This window comes from Gouania willdenowi, chromosome 14 (assembly GCF_900634775.1).
Source record: "Gouania willdenowi chromosome 14, fGouWil2.1, whole genome shotgun sequence".
NCBI lineage: Eukaryota > Metazoa > Chordata > Actinopteri > Blenniiformes > Gobiesocidae > Gouania > Gouania willdenowi.
The window spans coordinates 32,718,042-32,740,901 of NC_041057.1; the positions used below are offsets into that span (position 1 = coordinate 32,718,042).

A 22,860-nucleotide genomic window follows, 5' to 3' on the forward strand; every position below is an offset into this window, starting at 1 on the left:
CTAACACAAACCAACTGACCTCCTCAAATGAGACAGGAGTCAACTTAAATACAGCTTGGACCATACCAAATATAAATAAGCAGAAACACAGGGGATAAACAACCAAAACTAAGGGACAAACACAGCCCCCTTAACCCCAGTCCCCCTCTGGTCCACTTAAGGCCGCCTCCAGCTCTCTCCAGACCCGCCCCTTGCCACCTCTCTGTTCTTCTTAAAGGGACAGAGAATAATGTCAGTGTCAATCATCAAATGATTTTGGAGCTGTTACCTCTGTGTGGCCCGGCCATCACACCACACCAAAAATATTAAAACTATTATTTTAATTGATAAGGAAGCCTAAGAAAAAAACCAAGAGACAATAAAAAATGTGATGATATTTAACATTTGTGTGTATTTACAGCTAATTTAAAACATGGGTCAATAGATCTATTGTAGATAAATAGATGCTAACGTAAGAGGAAGGTTCAGTTTTATGGGGTTATTTATTAAAGGATCAGTAAAAACAACATAGCAGTTGAACACGTAATTGTAATAGACTTTCAGAGGAAAAATATTGTAATTTTAATTTTAATTGGGAAAAATGCTGGTCAAATTCATTATAATTGAAGAATGTAATTGACCTCAACCCACGTTAAAACTAAAGACTATAACTATGGTGAACGTGTGTGTATGTGATGTCTAACTACATAAAAAAAGACCAACAAAATCTAAAATACCAATTTATTCACACTAACAAAAATAGAAAAACCTAGAACATAAAAGCAGCCAAAATGAGACGCGTTCCAATAGTTTTTTTTATGAGAATATGTTTGGATCAATGCATCAATCAGTATTTTTTATAATAGAGTTCAAACTAAGAATAAACTGGAGTTTGTAAGTAAACAATTGATGGATTTACTTTAAAAATCATTGAAGGATAAATGCAAATATATTAAGTGGGAGAAGAAAATCTAAAGATTACATGTGAAACAGGTGAAATGTGTCCATCCTTTTCTACTTCTTTTATTAATACAAGCACATGTTGAAAGGAGCCAATCACAGGAAGGCGTGCGTGCTGAGTCTGCTGTGATTGGTCCGTGGGCGTCACAGGTTATCGTAGTCATCGTCGTCCTCGTGTTTCCTCTTCAGCGAGTCGCCCTGGGACACCATGCTGGTGGTGATCAGGATGTTCTTAGAGCCAATCAGAGACGGGTTGATGAGGACGTTGGAGACGGCCGGTGTGGACGCTGTCGCTATGGAAACGGAAACAAAATGTTTAGAGTCAGTCACAGGAGGAGGAGAGGTACGTGGCCCTCTACTGGGACTCACTGGGTTTAGTGGTGGACGTCTGGGAGGCAGGAGGGATTTGAACCGTGAACCTCTGGTTGGTGAGAGACACGGGGGCCGTAACTTTAGTCACAGTCTGCACAGAGGGGGCGCCTGTAGGAGGGTAAATGTAACATCTATTATAGACAATAACTTATCAAAACAATAACACACATCTTTTAACTTTAAACACATTTAGACAAAGATTGAAATAAAAAGGATTGAATTAAACTAAATATATTTACTTTTATTCATGAACTTTAAACCAAACTTAATGAGAAAACTTTAATAACATATTAATAAAATAAATCAGACCAGAAACAAAAGTTCAAAATATAATACACAGACATGCTGTTTTATTCTCTAAGTAGTAGGGCTGGGCACTGCTATGAATCTAACGATACGATTCATGATTTGAATGTCATGGTTCGATATATCCTGATACTAAACAATACGATATACCTGTATATTGCGATATCAATTATTACAAATTTCACCTTTACATGTACAAATAGTGTGAAATACAGTGAGAACATGTAAATGGTAACTAACTGTAATTTAAGTACAAATATCAAAAACAAGTGGTATGATTATCAAACTGTCAATTTAAAAAAAGTTTAACTTTTGCTTCTTCAACACATTCTGGTTCTGATAAGTTCTTAAATTATATTTTATTTTGAAGTAATCACATCCATCTATAAAAGTGTTCAGTATGTTTTATGAAAATAAAGTGTCATCAACTTCCAGCTCAAATGCATTGAGCAGTGAGGTAGTTTAACAAGGTCTGATGGTGCGTTCACTGACACCTACTGACCAGGAGTTTACGTGCTATGCATACGTTAGCGCAATTAAATGTTTTATTATTTATAAAAACATTATTAAAAAAAATCGATTTGGACATTTTATGGATCGATACGATAATCGCAGAATCATTTTATTCTTACACTATTACTCAGTAAGGCTGAGCGATATGGACCAAAACTCAAATTTCAATATTTTTTCTGCAAATGGCGATTTACGATATACATTTCAATATTTTTAATTCAACAAAGTCTGACTAGAAACACATTTCTGGGTTAAATTTGCTGATGAAAATGCCACACAAACATATTTATTAACAAACCACTTTAGACACACGTGCTGTCTCCTCTCAGGGACAGCACGTGTGAGTGAGTTCTGTAGTGTGGCTTGTTTAGATGAAGGTCTGGGTTATAACACACTCAGAACAACATGAAAAGCTCAGTTAGATGATTAATGAGAAGTAGTAAAAGCAGCGACTCCTCAAACAAGCTATAAAAATAAAAATATATCGTTATATGTGATATTATAATTTTCTATATCACCAAAATAAAAAACTTCATATATCTTGAATATAATCGATATATTGCCCATCTCTACTACTCAGAGATTTCTACTATTTCAGTGAGAAAAGTGTGAGACTCACCAAGAGTGGGTGTGGCCGGCCTGCTTGAGACTCCGCCCACACTAAGGCGAGGGACTGATATCCTGTTTGTTGAGGGTGTGACCTGCAGGTGGATGACAGAGTTATGTTAATCAAGTCCCAGTTGATTCCATTGCCAGTTTGTATTGCACTATATATACTCCTGAATCACTCCTGCTTGGTTTCACAGTGTTCTCCTGATGATCATCTTCTCTACTGACGGTGGTCATAATGTTATGGCTGTTAGCTTCACAGTGAACATCCATAGGCTCAGAGTTTAATGTGTTTAATGTTTCCACTTCCTGTTTTTCCTTCCTCCTACTGGTCGCTGAGTAAAAGGCAGAGCCTCCGTGTCATGTGACTGACGTGTCGGAGGTCACACAGAGGTCACGGAGAAACGACCACATACCACATGCATCTAGGAAGCAGGAAGTACAGCCCGTCGTCATGGTTACTGTAGCTGCTAGCAAGGAGGACATGTCTTCAGGCTAATCAGAGGATTGTTTTATGTGTGACGTCAGCTGAAGGTCTTAAAGTGAACACACACACAGAGAACCTACACCCCGCTACTGCCACACACACCCCAAAGGGTCGTAGGCACGTTGGTGTAGTTACCACCCAAACCACTTCCTGTTGAGTCAAAGGCTGAACAGACAGGAAGCGGCAGCACTTCCTCAGATTATTGTGACACAGAACAGCTCCTCTCCATCGTCCTAATGGTTTGCTTCCCTTTTTCAGAGTGTTCAAGAAGTCCAGCCCCAACTGTAAGGTAAACACACACACACACACACACACACACACACACACACACACACACACACACACACACACACACACACACACACACACACACACACACACACACACACACACACACACAGTTCAATTATAATTAATCACAATTACTGAGCCTGAAATAAATAACTTAACCTTGTGTTAGCTTTCTGTTAGCATCTCTAACGATAACAGGTCCTAAATCAACTAAAATACACTAAAAACTAATATCTATCATCTAATTTATTTCCTATCTATTGGTTTCATTGTTAGGCTTCCTAATCAATGAAATTATAGATTTTAATATTTTTAGTGTGGGCGTCTGAGCCTTTTTTTTGTCAGTACACCCTCTAGATTTATTGTTTTTTAAAATGGTAAAATGTGGGAAAACTTGATATTAACATATTTTAATAATAATTAAGTATATATGTGTAGAACTGTACATAGAATTGTAACATGGTTCCACAGTTTTACGTAAAAATTATAATTGACAATTTTTATAGAATTTTCATGGCAATTACAAAGTCAATTCAATTATCTGAACGCAATTACAATTTAATTACGATTATGACAACAACACATTTTTTTAAATTACAATTACGCCATAATTGTAACTCATTGTTAATTAATCTTGTTTGAGATTGTGTGTGGTAAAGAATAATAATTTAATAATGACTAAATAATAATGCAAACGTATAATTTAATCAGACATTTTTTATTCATCACTAGACATTTCATTGGACCCCATTTTAATCCCTTGTGACCCCACATGGGTCACAAGCCCAAAGCTGAAAAACACTGTACCCTTTGTCTGTTAAGGTGTCACAATATAGAATCAAAATACATTTGTGTTATTATGTCCGATTTGATTTAAAATCTAAGTAAAAGTTAAGGAGTTAAAAGAAAAGTTTTTAATTGTTTATCATTTATAAGAGTTCATAAAATATTGATGAATAAGTTTGGGTGAAAAAATCTGCATTATTACAGTTTTTTACGATTGCATAAACACAATTTTGATTGTTTTGTTTTGTTTAGCAAAACCCAACACACGAACAGCCCAACCACATACACAATTAGCAAAACACCTTAACTCCTTTGCAAAATGAACCACTCTTGTAAAAACTATACACTAACTTATCAAAACCATATTTTTTTACCAAATGAAACACACATGTTGCATATGACTTAACTCTGTTTGCACCAGTTACACTCTGCTGTTGAAAACCTGAAACACTTTGGGCTAATTCTGCTTCTAAGTGCATAGAGTAGTATGGGTGAAGCACACAGTGAATTTGCAAAGAATCGCTCGGATTTGCACAACTGTCAACACAATGTCTGCTCACACTTTTTGCAAAACAATACACACAGTGAACACTTATATGCATTACTGTAGACACCACACAGGACACAAGACTAATGCTGTTGACAATGTTATTTATTTTTTTCCATATACTCAAGCCAACATGGCGAAAAAAGAAAACATTTCCCAGTTTTCATGAACATAACATTTTATCCTGTACAAAAAAAGAAAACACAGCACATAAATTGCTACTGTTGGTATCTTCTCCTAGCTGGATATGACCAGAGAATTTCATCCACATCACAGGCGATATCCTCATTTGCAAGACAACGGGGAAAGAATCGCCGTGCGTGCCGTATCCACCCCTGTATGGCTGTGGCCTCAATCTGGTCACAGGCCTCCTCCATGGCCTGAATGAGGGCTACCCGAGCCAGGGGGTGCAGATCGTAAACCTTCCACCGCCATGCCGAGAAGAATTCTTCAATTGGGTTAAGAAATGGAGAATATGGTGGCAGGAAAAGGACTGTGAAATGTGGGTGCTGCGTAAACCAGTTCTGAACCAGAGCAGAGCGGTGGAATGAAACATTGTCCCAGGTGACAATGTATTGGATCTGCATGTTATTTATGATTGTGAGGTTGTATACTCTGTCCAAAAATGTAAGGATGTGAGGTGTTTTATACGGATCCATGTTGGCATGGCGGTGGAGGACCCCATTCTGGGTGATTGCCGCGCAAAGGGTGATGTTACCCCCACGTTGCCCCGGGACACTAATAATTGCCCTCTGGCCAATTACATTTCTTCCCCTCCTTCTGACCTTTGAGAGGTTGAACCCCGCCTCGTCTCTGTAGATGAACTCATGCTGAATGGCCTCAGCATCCATTTGTAAAACTCTCTAAAATACAGTGAAAGACAAGATTGTGTAGTTCAGCATAGATTTAGTGTACAGTACATTTACATGTAAAAAAAGGTTATGTGTGCAGTATGCAACATCAGAGTGCTAAAGTGAACAATACATACCTCCACATACTCACGCCGCAGCTGTTTGACCCTCTCTGAGTTCCTCTCAAAAGGCACTCGGTACAACTGTTTCATTTGTACCTGATGTGCCTTCAGGATACGAGCTATGGTGGACAGAGACCTGATTCACATTATAAAAGATGATTTGGTCTTCAATAATATTGGCCTGGATTTCACGAAGCCTGATGGCATTATTTGCCAAAACCATATTCACAATCTCCCTCTCCTGCAGTGGTGTGAAAATGGGAGCCCTTCCTCCTCGTTGTACTCGACCCTCAATCCTATGTAGAACAAAATACATGTAACCTACTGTAAAATGTCACAGGAAGGGGTATCAAAAGTGCTGATATGGGGTGCATACAGTAAGAAGCTGTAAACAGGTCATTTTTTTACCTGTTTTCCAGTCTGAATGCCCTTATGACAGATGCCACGGTGAATCTGCTGAGATTTGGCTGGACTCTCAGTCCAGCCTCCCTCAGCGTCAATCCATGGTTCACAACATGGTCCACAAGAGTTGCGCGAATTTCATTGCTTAAAGTTGGACCTCTTCTCCTTTGAGCTTCACCTACTCCTGTTTGAGGTCTTCCTCTTCCTCTTCCTCGGCCACGGCCTCTGCCTCCTTCTTCTCCTCCTTCTCCGATTCCCCCTCTCATCCTCACTCTTCCTCTTCCTCCTCCTTCCATTTTGGTTAAGCTCGGTGAACTCACTTGCTGCATTTGTTCTAGTGCTTAAACCTGATTGGTGTGTCTACAATTAAGCAATCTTGTGTTTGCACACCTGATGGCAGTGTTCAATCAACTGGCTCATAGGTGTGGTAATTTGACAGTCAGTGCTTTGGAATTGCAAGGAAGTGACATCTTGATATACTTCTGTGTCTAATGCATAGACGTGTGTGTTAGTGTTTCAAATCACGGTGTGTATTGTTTTGCACAAAGTGTGAACGGACTCATTGTGCTTACAGTGGTGCAAATCTGGGGCCAAGTTTTGCTCCTTGAGTGTAAGGTTTTGATAATTGGGCAACACTTGAGATTTTAGTGTTTATTCAATCGTAAAAAACTGTATTATAACCAAACAAAGTTGTCAAAGCAACACCAGGAGGCAATGCTCATCAATACTACAGCATACGTCAGGGGATTTTCAGAATAAGAGCAGCCACAACAGTCTGATAAAATAAGAGAGCGGTTAGTTTCCATGGTAACAATCTGGTTGGCAGGCAAAGTCTATATCTGTAAACGTGACTCCTAGTTACCAGAGTGACGGAGTCTGTTGCCATGGAGACTGTCCTAGTGACTGTGTTTTTTTTGTTTCTTCATATTGTCGTCATCATTGATGAAGTCAGTTCACTAACCGGGGTCTGTGATTGGCTCACACAGGTGACGGTGTACCTGGGAAAGAGAGACTTTGTGGATCACCTGGACCACGTGGACCCTGTTGGTGAGTGGTGTCAGTCAGTGGAAGTGATGCAGCTGCTCTTCATCATCATCATCATCATCATCATCATCATCATCATCATCATCATCATCATCATCATCATCATCATCATCATCATCATCATCATCATCATCATCATCATCATCATCATCATCCTGTCCTGTGTGTTGATCGTTGCAGATGGAGTCATCCTGGTGGATCCAGAGTACCTGAAGGATAGGAAAGGTAAGAGATCTCTGTGAACACACACACACACACACACACACACACACACACACACACACACACACACACACACACACACACACACACACACACACACACACACACACACACCCACACACACACACACACACACACACACACACACACACACACACACACACACACACACACACACCCACACACACACACACACCCACACACCCACACACACACACACACACACACACACACACACACACACACACACACCGTTCATCCATAGGTAGAGGATCGACTTCACCTGCTCAGATCATCCAGACACTCAAAGTGCGTTTACACCAAAAGTGATTTCAACGACTCTGGCAACTAGATTTATTTGAATGTCATTATAAATGACGTTAAAGGGGACATATCATGGTTTTAAATCCTTCCTTTTTAGATATAAATCATACAGTTGTGGTCTATATAAAGCGGAACTGCTTGGGTCTGAATTCCTCATTATTATAGCTCCACCCCTTTTCTACCCCTTTTCTGATGTGCTTCTAAGAGCAACTCGTTTTGGTGCGGCCTCTTTAAATGCAAATGAGACACTTCATACCCCGCCCCCTCTCCAGGTTCAACTCCACCCTGCTCGGCCATTTTTGTAGTTTGATAGAAGAGATATGGCTATGTCGCGGCGCAGAAAAAGTTTATTCACACGTTATTTACACAATGTCAACAACGGAATACTTGTCCATCCAGCTTTACATGTTTGAGCCAGAGTCTGACCCAGTGGAGCGAGATGAAAATGAAGATGATGAACCTGCAGAACCCTAACAAGTGAGCTAACACAAGCACCGAGCTAATGCTAGCGCCAAGCTAATGTCACGAAATGCATTTTAATACAGTCTTTTCAAAGACAAAAACGGCAAAATGAAATGACTAATGAAAACTTTAGACTTAAATTAAATCACGTAGGCCATATCATCAAGGATCTAAAACGAGCACACAGCGCTAACATATAAAGACGGTGCAACTGCTAATGCTAACAAAACAATGACAAGGATGTCTTATCATCACACTTTTTAGCGTTATTTACAGTTTACCGAAGTGCTCTGTTCGTCGTCTCCAATGATAGAAGGAATTGAACCCTCAATCAGACAAAGTCTTTCTGTAAATCCTTCTTTATACTGGTGGAGGTTGATGAAGCAGTCATCCTTGAAGTGCTGCGTGCACACAAAAATGACCTTACCCACAGATGTGGGTACATTTCCATAAAAAATAAAACTCAACCAGGCACTTTGAAAAGGTTCTGATGCTGGGAGACGTTGTAATGAAGCGTGTGGGTTACTACATCCAACAAATATAAAAATAAAAATGGCGGATTGCTGGAAGTGTTGGGCCTGGAGACGATGTCCTAATTTGGCAGTTCCGCTGACGTTATTGCTCAAAAAACGTAATAGAGAATCGAAAAATTGAAACAGATTGAAAAATATGACCAAAACAGAATATAAAGATATCAACGGAGCACCTGAAGAGATTAATTTGAACTTTTCTGTGCTTCTAAACAATCTAAATATACATCAAAATGCATTTAAGGGCTAAAAAAGTGGATTTAGCATGATATGTCCCCTTTCAGTGACCTCCCTTCAAGCTACGCAATTCCAGCGACTCAATCGCACAGTCTGATCCACTGGAAGTAACTTCAAGTGCCGCTGTGTTGCGACATGCAATGGACAATGACTTTCTCCTTATGTCACTTCCTCGTTTGTCACGTCACTGAAAACTGAGCCAGAAGCAGGTTTTGACGTTGGCGGGGTAAACGAAATGAGCAAAAAGTGCGACAAGGTTCAAGCAACTCATCCCCGGCGATTTAAGCAACTATAGTGACTGAAATGACGTTGGGTGTGAACTTCACCTTCACACATCACCAGGGTTTCAGGGACAATAAATATGAAATGATTAACGATTAAAAACATAATCTAATAAAATACTTATTTAGTTTAATGTAAAGGTAGATCTGTGTATTGATATGAAGGCATATATACATACAAATCTGTACATGTAAACATACATGTACAGATTGACAACAACAGGATTCAGACTGAAACGACTCCATCTGGTTTAAACTGAGATTTATTTCTTCTATTTATTCATTTATAATGAATGAATTAATTTTTGTTTCCTTTCTTTACCCCTTCCCTCCCATTGCCCACCCACGCGCGTGCAAACACTGTGTGTGCATTTCTAAATATCCACTTCTCACCTACAGTCTTATTGTACTGTGTATTTACTGTGTTATGTTTGTGTATCACGTATTAAGATTGTTTTTGTTTTCGTCGTGTCTTGTCTTGTGTAGTATAAAATAAAATAAAAATAAGAAAAGACGTGTAAACTACGTCAGAAATGACACTTTCTTACATCATCAGTTTGACTTTAGTTACACAAACCCGTTTCCTGTAATATCTTTGAGATGAACTTTTTACACCGTCGCAGAGATTTAAACCCTAAACATCATTTACTTTATTTTAATGACTGTAAGTGTACATTTTATGATATAATATCCATAAATAAAAGATGGGTGTCATTAGGATTGTTTTTTTGACTGATTATTTGTTGAGGGCAGAAATATTCAGTGTGTTGAACTGCACAATGTGTGGTTTGAAACTTTTTTTTTTTAAAGGTGGAAATGGGAGTTAGATGTTTAAAATTATTAGATATCAGATCAAAAACCTTCTCTGCGCTGTCAGCGCCCTCTAAAGGCTGATGGCTGAACCTGCACATGCTGATAATTCCTTGTTCCATAGAGCAGGGTTTCCCAACCAGGGGTACGCATACCCCTAGGGGTACGTGAGCACATTGCAGGGGGTACGTGGAAAAATTAAGAATTTATTTTTAAGATAACAAAAAATATTCTCAGTCATTTCATAAGTTCGTCAATAAAATGATACGTGTGTGCAATGACTTGTTTTTAAAGTTTAAATGCCTGTTTAAAGAGGACATATTCAAAGAAGATCATTTTGTGGTAAATTTAGTACATTTTATTTATAACACAGGCAGGTTAATGATTTGTTTTGTATTTATATTACTTATTATTTTTATTTTTTTGTAATTTGAACTTTATTATTTGTCTTTAATAACAATATAATCATAATATATTAGTATTAATAATACAAACATTCACTGTAATATTATTTCTTATATTTATCATTTTTATTGCCTTGAAGGCAACATAATTTTATGTTTAATTTGAGTTAAATAAGAAGATAATGGCTGAATATTAATTGTTCAATTTAGGAAGATGAAATAAAATGAATTGTGTTAATAATTCAGTTGTTATGTTCTACTTTTGGAGAATCATGAACACGTATGAGTGAGGGGGTACTCATGGTATGACAAAAGGCTCAAGGGGAACACAAGACAAGAAAGGTTGGGAACCACTGCCATAGAGAGATATAATAATGATAATAATAATTTATTCATCTCATCAAAGATTTAATGGAATGTTTAACTGTTGAGATCGAAATGAATAAACAGAGGAATATTGTTGTCACATGCATATATAGAACTCCATGGTCCAGCATAACAGCATTTAATAACAAGATGGAGCAATTATTAGTTGGGATGAATGAAAATAAACTGTCTATAATTTGCGGGGACTTCAACGTAAATCTCTTGAATGTGTCTAATCATACTAGTAGTTCAGATTTCCTAGATTTAATGTATAGCATAGGCCTTTATCCAACCATTAGCAGGCCTTGCCGAATAACCTACAGTTGTGCCACATTAATTGATAACATTTTTGTTAATATTTTTGAAAAAACTGTCAAAAGTGGTCTTCTGATAAATGATATAACTGATCATTTACCTATATTTGTAACTAATTTTTGTAAAGTAAAAACAGACAAAGAAAAGTGCAGTAAAGTTCTTTGGTCAAGAACTGAAGAAAGACTAAATACATTTAGGGATGATCTTATGAAAGAACACTGGGAAAATGTTTATAGTACAAATAATGTAAATAAGGCTTATGAATCATTTTTAAAAAAGTATCTATGGTTATATAATAAAAATTGCCCAACAAAAATATTGAATGATATAGCAAAAAAAAACAACAAGCCTTGGGTAACAAAGGGTATATTGAAATCTTGCAAAAAGAAGAATAAGCTTTATTGCGACTTTGTAAAATATCGGACAGTAAATGCAGAAAAAAAATATAAAGCCTATAAAAATAAGTTGACTACCGTAATGAGACGTGCAAAGAAAGATTATTATACAAATTTGTTGATGGAAAACAAAAGTAATATCAAATGAATGTGGAAAGTTTTAAGGGAGGTTATGGGCAGTAAAATGAATTGTAGTCTGCCATTATACTTAATGAACCAACAGAATACAGAGGTAAGTGGTGTACAAATGGCTGTTGAATTTAATTCATTTTTCGTCAATGTTGGTCCAAATCTTGCTAAATCTATACCATTACATAACGAAAATAAAAGCTGGATAGGTGAAAGTAGAGTTATGCAATCCCTATTTCTTGGTGAAATTAGTGAGAGTGAAATTATTTCTACTGTCTCTAAATTGAAATGTAAATATTCATGCGATAGTGATGGCTTAGATGTGTATATTGTCAAAGAAACTATACATTGTATTATTAGACCATTAAAATATATAATCAATTTGTCTTCGAATACAGGTTTCTTTCCAGATAAAATGAAGGTGGCTAAAATTGTTCCACTTTTTAAATCGGGTGATAGGCATAGTCTCACAAATTATAGGCCTATATCTTTGCTTTCTCAATTTTCCAAAATTCTGGAGAAACTCTTTGTTGAAAAATTTTATTATTTTCTTGAAAAACATTCCTTGATACATGATAATCAGTTTGGGTTTCGAAACACCCGCTCAACAGCTATGGCTTTGATGAAAATCACAGAGGACATTACTACAGAACTGGAAAATAAAAATCACACAGTTGGAGTTTTTATTGACCTTAAAAAGGCCTTTGACACTCTCGATCATGGTATATTGATATCTAAATTACAGACATATGGCATTAGAAGTGTAGTTTTAAACTGGATTAGTAGTTACTTGGAAAATAGACAACAATATGTAGAGTATGTAGGTCATGAATCTAAGTTAGAAACAATACAGTGTGGAGTCCCTCAAGGCTCTGTGCTGGGGCCGAAACTTTTTACTATATATATTAATGACCTCTGTGAGGAATCAAAGATTTTACCATTTGTTCTTTTTGCGGACGATACTAATTTTTTTGTATCGGGGAAGAACTTAGGAACATTAATGGAAACTGTTGAACAAGAAATGGTCCAACTTCAGAAATGGTTTAATAAAATCAAATTGTCGTTAAACTTAAGCAAAACAAAATGTATGTTGTTCACAAATCAAAAATATCCTGATAGTGTTAATTTAACTTTAAATAGAATAACTATTGAGACAGTGTCAGAATTTAGGTTTTTAGGAGTTCTCATTGATGAAAAATTTAAGTGGAAGTCGCACATAGCTTACGTAAGAAATAAAATTTGTAAAAACATTGCCGTTTTGAGTAAAGTAAAGTTTATGTTGAATTACAAGGCAATGAGAATTCTATATTGCTCCTTTATTTTGCCATATTTAATGTATTGTTTGGAGATATGGGGCTAATTCTTATATGACTAATTTAATGCCCTTATTTCTTTTGCAAAAAAGGGCTATAAGAATAATTAATGGAGTTGCTCCAAGAGAGCATACCACAGGACTGTTTCTGAGGTCAGGACTACTCAAACTGATGAACACTGTCTGTTACCGCATGGACTTCAAACCCTTTTTACTGTAAACAGTGAGACAAGCAGAAGAAATAATGACTTAAAACAACCTTTTGCAGGAAATACCCTCAAAAAAACGTGTCTCTCAGTATCTGGTGTGATACAATGGAACTCTCTAGAAAATGATCTAAAATGTTGTTCAAATATTCTTCAATTCAAATATAAGTATAAACAGCACATACTTAACTTGTATAAAGATGAATGTCAAAATTGTTAAATTTACAACAACTGTTGTTTTAGCAAAATCATTTATAATAATTGAGAAATAAAATAAAAAAAATAATAAAAAAAAGTGAAAATTGTTAAAATCGAAAGTTGATTACATCTGTTCTGGGCTATTGTTATCTTTTGGCATCGGTGAGGCATCTAATTTATAACGTTTTTGTTAAGAATGGGGGAGGAGTTTATAAGATCTTCATCCTACTCCTGTTCTTCTTTTCATGGAATGTATTATTGTTGTGTTTGCTGGATTGTTGTACCAATTTATGTTGCATTACCATGAAAAAAGAATAAATAAAATGAAATGAAAAAAAAATGAAAAATCTCACTGTGGGCAAATTTACTGTCATTACAGGCAACACACAGAAAAACACAAAAGACACCTGAAGAATAGTGCAGTGTAGATAAATAGAATAAACAATAGGAGCTACTATATGTATAAATATAAATAGGAAAAATAATATATAAAGGATAAAGATATATATACATATTTACAGGTGGGGGCAAGGAGAGATGTCCTAGACTGTTTTATTATATTATATTGTTTTAGTTCTGTGCCTAATGAAGTGGCTCAGAGCTGCTGACGGAGGTGTCAAACACACATGTGCGCGTGCGTGTGTGCGCGTGCGTCACTTGACTGGGCTCCAGGCAGTGGATCTTTGATGTTGTCACATGTTCTTCCTGCTGCAGAACAAATAAAGGTGCATCGATTGTGAACTTTGTGTGTGTGTGTGTGTGTGTGTGTGTGTGTGTGTGTGTGTGTGTGTGTGTGTGTGTGTGTGTGTGTGTGTGTGTGTGTGTGTGTGTGTGTGTGTGTGTGTGTGTGTGTGTGCGTCCGTGTGCGCAGGCCTGCGGCGTGGACTTTGAGATCAGAGCGTTCTGTGCCAAGACGATAGAGGAGAAGATTCACAAGAGGTGAGTTGATCTTTTCGTATTTACTGCATCACGTGATCGCAAACGGAAACACTTCATCAAATAAACACAAGACATCACAGTGATATCTGGGCTCAGCATCTCAACATTTAATTTCTCACTATATACTTTTTTTTTTATGGGCGTTGCATTTATTTTTGTTGATTTAACGAGGGTGACCATATTTTGATTTCTGAAAAAGAGGATATTAGTTGACTTTTTTATTTTATTTATATATATATATATTTACCTTATAATGTAAAAATACAATATAGTAGATAAATAACTTGTTATTGTCCATAAGGTTTAAAAAATATTTTTCCTCTTTACAACAAGACTTAAAAACATCTAGAATTAGTGTTGACTCGTCAATCACATTTATTATGTATTATAACAATCCGTTCTTGAAAAATCTCATATATGTCTTATTAAAATCTCTATCATTGAAACTACACACTTCACTATATAACTATATAACACATCGTCCAATGCTGACTCAGCTTTATTTTGTGAGAAATGTGACCCTCGTAGTCGTCACAATAATTATTATGACACATGGTTCACCTATAAAGTATTTCTATGCAGCAGCTCCTCAGGAGTTGTGTGTGTGTGTGTGTGTGTGTCTGTGTGCGTGTGTGTGTGTGTGTGCAGAAACTCTGTGCGTCTGGTCATAAGGAAAGTGCAGTATGCTCCAGAGAAGCCGGGTCCTCAGCCCATGGTGGAGACCACTCGCAGCTTCCTGATGTCGGACAGATCGCTGCACCTGGAAGCTTCTTTGGACAAGGAGGTGGGGTCTGAGTCACCCTGTAGGGGGCGTGTCCTGTAGTCTGTGTGTCTAGTGCAAAAAGAGCGACTGATTTCTAATCTGATTAGTTGAACAGTTAAAGAAGCTCATGTTGGTTAAAGAACAGACCTCTGAGGTTCTGCAGGTACTGACCCATGTTTCCCATGATGCACTGCTGCAGCTTTACTACCACGGAGAGCCAATCAGCGTCAACGTCCACGTCACCAACAACTCCACCAAAACTGTGAAGAGAGTGAAGATCTCTGGTGTGTTCTGATTCTTGTTCTTTCTCTGTTATTGTTCTGGTTCTGTCGCCTAATGTGTGTGTGTGTGTGTGTGTGTGTGTGTGTGTGTGTGTGTGTGTGTGTGTGTGTGTGTGTGTGTGTGTGTGTCTTTGCAGTGCGTCAGTACGCAGACATCTGCCTGTTCAGCACTGCCCAGTACAAATGTCCTGTGGCTCAACTGGAAGCAGAGTAAGTCCTGGTATCTTTATCTTTCTGTAGGCTGAGAGAGGCAGGAGGTTAACGGCCATATTTGTTACCATAGCGACCCGGTGTCCTCCAGCTCCACCTTCTGTAAGGTGTACACTCTGACCCCCACGCTGGACAAGAACCGAGAGAAGAGAGGACTCGCTCTGGATGGGAAACTGAAGCATGAGGACACCAACCTGGCCTCGTCGACCATGTAACGAACAGTTGATAAATAAGGGCCATGATGTGAATGTGGAATGTGTGCGTTTGGATCCTGAGGCAAATCATGTTCCAGTTTGGTTATTGTGCTGGTCTGGATCTGGTTCTTTAGTGTAACACGTTATGTTCTGTGTCCGTTATTAACCTGTTAGCATCCTGTTGCTAACGCTGTGTTTCCTTGTAGTGATGTATCTGTGGAGCTGCCGTTCATCCTGATGCATCCCAAACCAGTGGATCTGCCCTTGTCCCGCCCACAGTCAGGTAAACCTGCAGGGGGCGCCCCCCACACCTGAGCCTGTTCCCTTTAAGACAAAGCCTCACCTGTGTTTTTTTAAATTTTTTATAGCTGTGCCAGAAATGGACCCGCCCATCGACACCAATTTAATAGAGTTCGATACAAAGTGAGTACGAGTGGGGGTGGGGCCTATTCTCCTGTTTCCTGTTTGGGGGCGTGTCCTAACCGATGACGGTTTCGCCCCTTTAGCAGCGTCTCCCAGGACGACGACTTCGTCTTCGAAGACTTTGCCCGTCTGCGACTCAAGGGCGCTGTTGACGACAAGGACGAGGACTGCTAGGAGACTCCGCCTCCTTAATACGCTTGCTTTGACGCACACACACATGCACACGCACACACACACACACACACTGAGTGTTTGATGTCACCAGCATCGCTCACCTCCTGAAGAATGAAACAAACTGAGATTGAAGGAGCATCTTACATCAGCTCTGTGAGTAACTCCGCCCCCTAATTAGGCCTTGATGGTGATTGGTCAGGTTTAAAGTTTGAATCTAGAAAGCCTGAATCTGATCCCAGCGGTCCCATTCCTCCGTGTGTCAAACGAAAGCTTAACTGTGCATCCTGGTGCTCATCGCTGGATAAATCAGTCAATCACAGTCAGAGGGGCGGGGCCACTGTAATTCACTGACCAATCAAGGCGCTCCTTCAGTCCGTTGTTTTTTTAAAGACGGGAGCACCTTTAAAGGTTCCCGTCGGTGATGTTTTCTCAGGAGTTGAACGAAGAACCTCGCGTTTGTTCCGTAGACGAATAAAGTTTCATCGTCTCGACTGTAAAACTCGACTCTTTCTCTATAAATCTGACATTTTAGTTTGGGTTCTCAGTCATGTGACGCGCCTGCAAACGTAGAACCGTAGAGGATAGAACGCTCGTTGGCCTCAGACAGTTGGAGGGAAACGTCGACACTTATTGTTTTTTCAGCTTTGTGTGTAAACAATCAAGCTGCCATTATTTCCCACGGTTTTTCTCGTGCCTTTAACGCCTCACTGCTGCCAAACGGTCGTTTAACCTCATCTCACATTTCCACTGCGACTTTAAAGACCCTCAAAGGCCAAAATGTTCCACTTTCTACAATAAAAACTCCCTCAAATATCCCATAATAACTCTTAAAAGATCTAATTTAATTCAAGAATGAAGATTTTCACTGATGGGTCGTCTGGTTTTCAACAAGATTAATGTTTAAAGGGGAAAAACAAAAAAATCTATTTTTATTAAAATTCATACAAAAAAACCAACGTAGGTTTTATTATTGGCCTTTTTTCAGTTATTGTGCATTGATTTATGACTTTAAATATTTTTGGCTTCTCATGAAAACATTTGTATTTTTTTTTTTTACTTCCATCATTCCATCCTCGTAAAACATTTGAAGTTTGGAAAACATCCAAAGTCGATGATCTGAGGCCAACATTACAAAGTGTTCCTAATGTTTTGACTGCTGTTGTAAATGTGAACACGTGCCACGCCACCAAACCCTGCCCCCTTTCTGTGTTGCCCCACCTTTTTTTGTTGGGCACAACCACTCTGCATTTTAGTTTGAAAATCTTTACGTCACATCTATGTGTGGGACTCTCCCATTGGACGAGAATCTTTGCTCAACCCCTTTTTGTCAAAATAACAAAGGTTTTTGGTGTTGAATCTGTTTTTTTCTAAATTGTTAAATTATAGATTCCAATGCAACATCATTTTTTTGGTATGTTTAACTACGTTAGATCTGCCAAACGTTTCCTCGCTCGCATGTTTGTTCTGTTTGGGTTGGATTTCCATGCAGTGCTGTGAATCGTACGAGCTGTGATTCGTCTGTTCGTCGTGCGTCTTTTGGCTAACTCCGCTACGAGTGTGAGAAACACGTGATCCCTGCAGGCGGCAGCGGCGATGGAGAGCTGATTCTCCTGCTTCAGATTATTATTATTATAATTATTATAGCGACGTTTATTCTTCTGCTGTATCATCACTGCGATAATGATTATCTCTCATAATCATCTGAAAGTCTGTTTTGTTTTTCATGTATTTTTTTATTTGGAGAGTTTTATTTTAGTTTTCTTTTTATTATTGCATGCACAAACATACAAGGGAATCGAGAAGACGTTTCTCACTTCCCACGGTGAACAGATAAAGTGCTCAGGCACAACAGAAAAGACATTCCTATACTAAAGGTAGACATACAATTTTTACAACAGATAAAACATTTACTAATACCAAATACTAAAACTAATACTAATATATAAATACTAAAACTAATACTAATATATAAATACAGTGTGTAGGTGGGAGTAGCAGCATGAGTTCCTATATAGTTTATGATAGTGCAAAGGCAAAATGGTCTTGGCAGCATAAAAAAATTCTGTATATACAGTAGTAGTGCAAGAGTGATAGTACAAAGAGCCGTCAGTAAAACAGTAATAAATAACAGCATTTTCAGTCTTTTTGCTATTTTGGTGGGGGGGGGGGGGATTCAGCTGGTGGATATGATTGAGGTGACAGAGGGGAGAGAGTTCAGCTTCCTGACAGCTTGGTGGATGAAGCTGTTGGTGAGTCTGGTGGAGCGGGCACGGAGGCTCCTATACCTTCTCCCAGAAGGCAGGACGCTGAACAGGCTGAAAGTTCAATGTGATGCAACATTTTTGTAAATCATTTTCTCTACTTTTGTTTGTTTATGGCTGCGTTCAGAGGCTTAGCTAAACTTATTTGTGTATATTAACCAGGAAAAAATACTTGAATTTTTGAGCTTTTATTTTGAAACCAAAAGGAATGGACTTTGTTTTCTAATAAGAAGTAAACTTGGACAAATTTCTTACAGCTTCGCTTCTTATTGAAAGCCAAACCTTCCTTAATCAACTTTCCAAGCACTTTTTCTTTTTTTTTTTTTATAAAACCTGAAATGTAATAACTGGTCAGTAATGTAACAAAAGTGCTGAGTCAGAAATGTAAGAACTGTTTGCCTTTTTTTTACATAATATATACACTACCGGTCAAAAGTTTTAGAACACCTTTTGTTTTCCAGTTATTTATTGCAATTCAAGTTCAATGAATAGCTTGAAATGGTACAAAGGTAAGAACTGAACAGCCAGAGGTTAAAAAAAAGGTTTTGTTTCCCAAAACTGAGAAATAATGTACATATCAGAATTATACAAATAGGCCTTTTTCAGGGAACATGAAGTGGTTAATATTTAAAGATGTTCTGCAGCAATGAAGGTTGAATCAGCCTTGAACCTTGGTTCATTCCAACTCCCTCTGTTTGCATAAAAGCAGTGTTGCTCATTTGTTCTCTGTTTGTAAACTGCAAAAGTGTAGTTTTCTAAAACTTTTGACCGGTAGTATGTATGTATGTATGTATGTGTGTATGTACATATATATATATATATATATATATATATATATACACATTTAGCACACTTTAAAAAAAAAAAACTGCCTTTAATTGTGCAAGAAGGGAATGAAGCCCAAAGGTGGTACAAGACTTTAATAAATGTAACTTAAGGTCTGTCCTTCCCAACTACTATCAACATGTGACTCAGCCAACTAGAGATGCTCATATTCTGGATCACTGTTACAGTAACTTAAAGACTGCATACAAGTCCTGTCTCAGACCTGCTTTTGGAATCTGATCACTCCTCTGTTCTCCTGCTCCCTTCTTCTACACAGAGGAGCAGACAACACATAAACCAACTTCTAGCTCGATACAGTGCTGGTCTGAAGAGGCCAATATCAAACTCCAGGGCTGCTTTGATGACACTGACTGGTCCGTTTTCCAGTCTGACAATATGGGCAAATTCTGTGATACTGTTATGGCCCATAACCAGTTGAGGAGCACTGCTCATGAATGAGCGGGACACGTGACTGACGTGCGCGCGCATACGCTGTGCAGAAACCATGTTGTTTACATATGTGAGGCTTGAAAAATGTAAAAATTGTAATAAATGAACTGCTGTTAAAGCTCGTAAATAGTTTGTAGTATGTAGAAAGTTTGTCACCTGAGGACGTGGCCGCTTATGTAAGGAAACTCACATTAAGTACAGGTGAATGATTGAGGGACCCATACAACATTGACAACTGAAAACTAGTCATCTGATGTGTGCTCCTGGTCTGATGTTCAATGGCCAGATATTTATACATATCTGATAGAAAAACCCAGTGTATAAACCAAAGAAAACCTAAAAGTATTACAGATGTTTATAACTACTTGTTATGAACAGGCAGGTAGAACGGCTGATGTACTCCTGTTAACGAGGGTTTCCGCATATTCTGATTAGTTTCAACAGACTAGTTTCCATGTCTACATTAAGTCTCCTCCTCACTGTCCCACGTCTGTATATCAGTCCATTTACAGCTTTTTATGGACACTTTTTACTGGATCCAAACTGAGATAACGCTCCATCTGCTCCCGTGTACCATCACCTCAGAAGTCCTCCGGTTGTTTTGCACCGAGCTTGTGCGCGCATGCACCTGATTTAGTATGCATACGTCACACAAAATGGGTCTATATAACCCCTGTATAAATCTGCATGATGGATGACTGCCTATACTCTGGCCGCCTCTGGGCACAAGTCATGGAGGGGCCGCCTTTTCCAGCTCCCCTGAGCCGTGGGAGGCCATGCTTCCTTAAGTCCTACATCCTATCCGGAGGCCGGGGATGTGCCGCCCTCTCAGCCCCCCCCATAGCTCCGCCCCTGCTGCTGTGTTTCACGAAAAGTAATCAAAGAACACTGCAGTCAGAATCAATGGATGAACTCTGACGTAAAATTGAAAATACACGAGCGCGCACTAGCGTTTCAATTTGATGATGCGGTTGTTTACAAGCTGTCCCGTTACGCTGTAGAACGCTCAATAAAAAATGCAAAACATTCCTATGGGGACGGGTTAGAGCACTACTTTGAAGAGGACAACCCTCGACGCATGTGGAAAGGAATAAAAACCATTACTTCCTGGAAACCAAGTACAGGAAGAACTGTTCCTGTTGAAAAAGCTCTGCCAAATGAACTCAACAACTTTTATTGTAGCTTTGAGTTTGTTGATCCCTCGCCTGTTGTCTTCCCTGAATGCATTGAGCAGGGTGCTTTTACAACGATGCAGCAGGAAGTTCAGCGTGTCTTGTCCAGTACCTTAGTCCGGAAAGCCCCAGGTCCAGACGGCATTCCTCCTCGTGTACTGAAACGGGCAACTTGCCCCTGTTTTAACGGATATCTACAACTTGTCACTGAGGAACTGTATTGTGCCAGACTGCTTTAAAAAGTCCACCATTATACTGGTTCCTAAGAAATCTCCAGTGACGTGTCTAAATGACTATCGTCCTGTGGCCCTCACGTCTGTTCTGATGAAGACTTTTGAGCGGCTTGTACTGGACTTCATTAGGAGCCAAATCCCTGCGTTTGTCATTCTGCTCCAGTTTGTGTCCAGAGAAAACAGGAGCGTTGAGGATGTAATCTCCTTTGCTTTGAACTGTGTTAACCAACATTTGGATAATGCTAAATCTCTCGCGAGAATGTTGTTCATTGATAACATTTTTGCATTTAATTCTCTTGTCCCAGATAAACTCATGAAAAACTCAGGTCTCTTGGTCTGAGTGATGCTATGTGTAAGTTGATTTTTAGTTTTCTAACTGGCAGATCACAGAGACTAAAAATCTATGACTGTCTTTCTGACGAAGTGTTTGTGAGCACTGGATCTCCTCAGGGGGACATTTTGAGTCCTTTGCTTTTTACTTGGTACACTCATGATCGTGCTGCTTCTTCTGACTCCATTTTGATCATCAAATATGCTGATGATACCATCATTATTGGTCTCATCACTGAGAATGATGATTCATCTTACAGAGCAGAAATTGAAATGTTGTTCAGTGGAATAAAGAAAACAACCTCCTGCTGAACACATCTAAAACGTGAACTTGTTAACTCTCACATGCCTGTTGTCATTGATAACTTCCAAGTTTAGCTCGTCAGCGTCTCTTCTTTCTGTGGAAACTTAGAGAATTTACAAATAACTCTTATGGCTGCACCATAGAAAGTCTGCTTGTGAGCTCTGTGACTGTGTGGTTTGGTAACATCACAGCCAACGAAAGGAGAGCTGCTTGTTCTGGAGGCTCTTTATGATTCCAGACTGAGAATTATCAATGACTGGTCTGGTACTGCCCACCCTGGTAAAGCCATGTTCCAGCTCCTTCCCTCCAGGAGAAGATATCGTTCGTTGAGATGCAGGACATCTCTCCACGTTAACAGCTTCTTCCTACAAGCTGTTATTAGACTGAACAAAGCACTTTGAAAGCTGTTCTGGCACTTTTATTGTATTATTTTAAGTAGGTTATATGTGTGTTTTTATTACCTTGCTTCATAGTGTCAAATGTTTCCCTCTGAACTTTTACTGTGTTTATTTATTTGATCTATTTTGGTGTTTGTTGTTGCTGTCTCTGGTGCACACTGGTGTATTTTTGCACAAATGTTCCAATGTGGTTTCTTTTCATCGCAAATGACAAACAATTTAAAATAAAGGTTAATAAACAAACACTTATAAAATCATGAGACAAAATCCACAATTAATCTTTGATGTGAGGAAAAATAATATAAATAAAGTACACACAGATTTATATCAAAAGACAAATGAAGATAGTGAACAAAATATTAATTGAAGATCTAAAAAAAATACAAACTTAAAACATATACATATTCATACACATGTGAATACAAACATACATATTACACGTG

General features: G+C 38.5%; 1 protein-coding gene across 1 annotated transcript in view; it reads left to right on the forward strand.

The window, feature by feature from the left end:
• Nucleotides 1-22,860, forward strand: part of LOC114475290 (arrestin red cell-like) — a 69,714-nt gene that overhangs the window by 140 nt on the left and 46,714 nt on the right. The window contains exons 2-6 of the mRNA XM_028465980.1: nt 1,129-1,213; nt 1,260-1,282; nt 3,485-3,515; nt 7,212-7,272; nt 7,450-7,494. Of these exons, the coding sequence (XP_028321781.1) occupies nt 1,129-1,213; nt 1,260-1,282; nt 3,485-3,515; nt 7,212-7,272; nt 7,450-7,494 (245 nt within the window). The remainder of the gene's footprint in view (nt 1-1,128; nt 1,214-1,259; nt 1,283-3,484; nt 3,516-7,211; nt 7,273-7,449; nt 7,495-22,860) is intronic.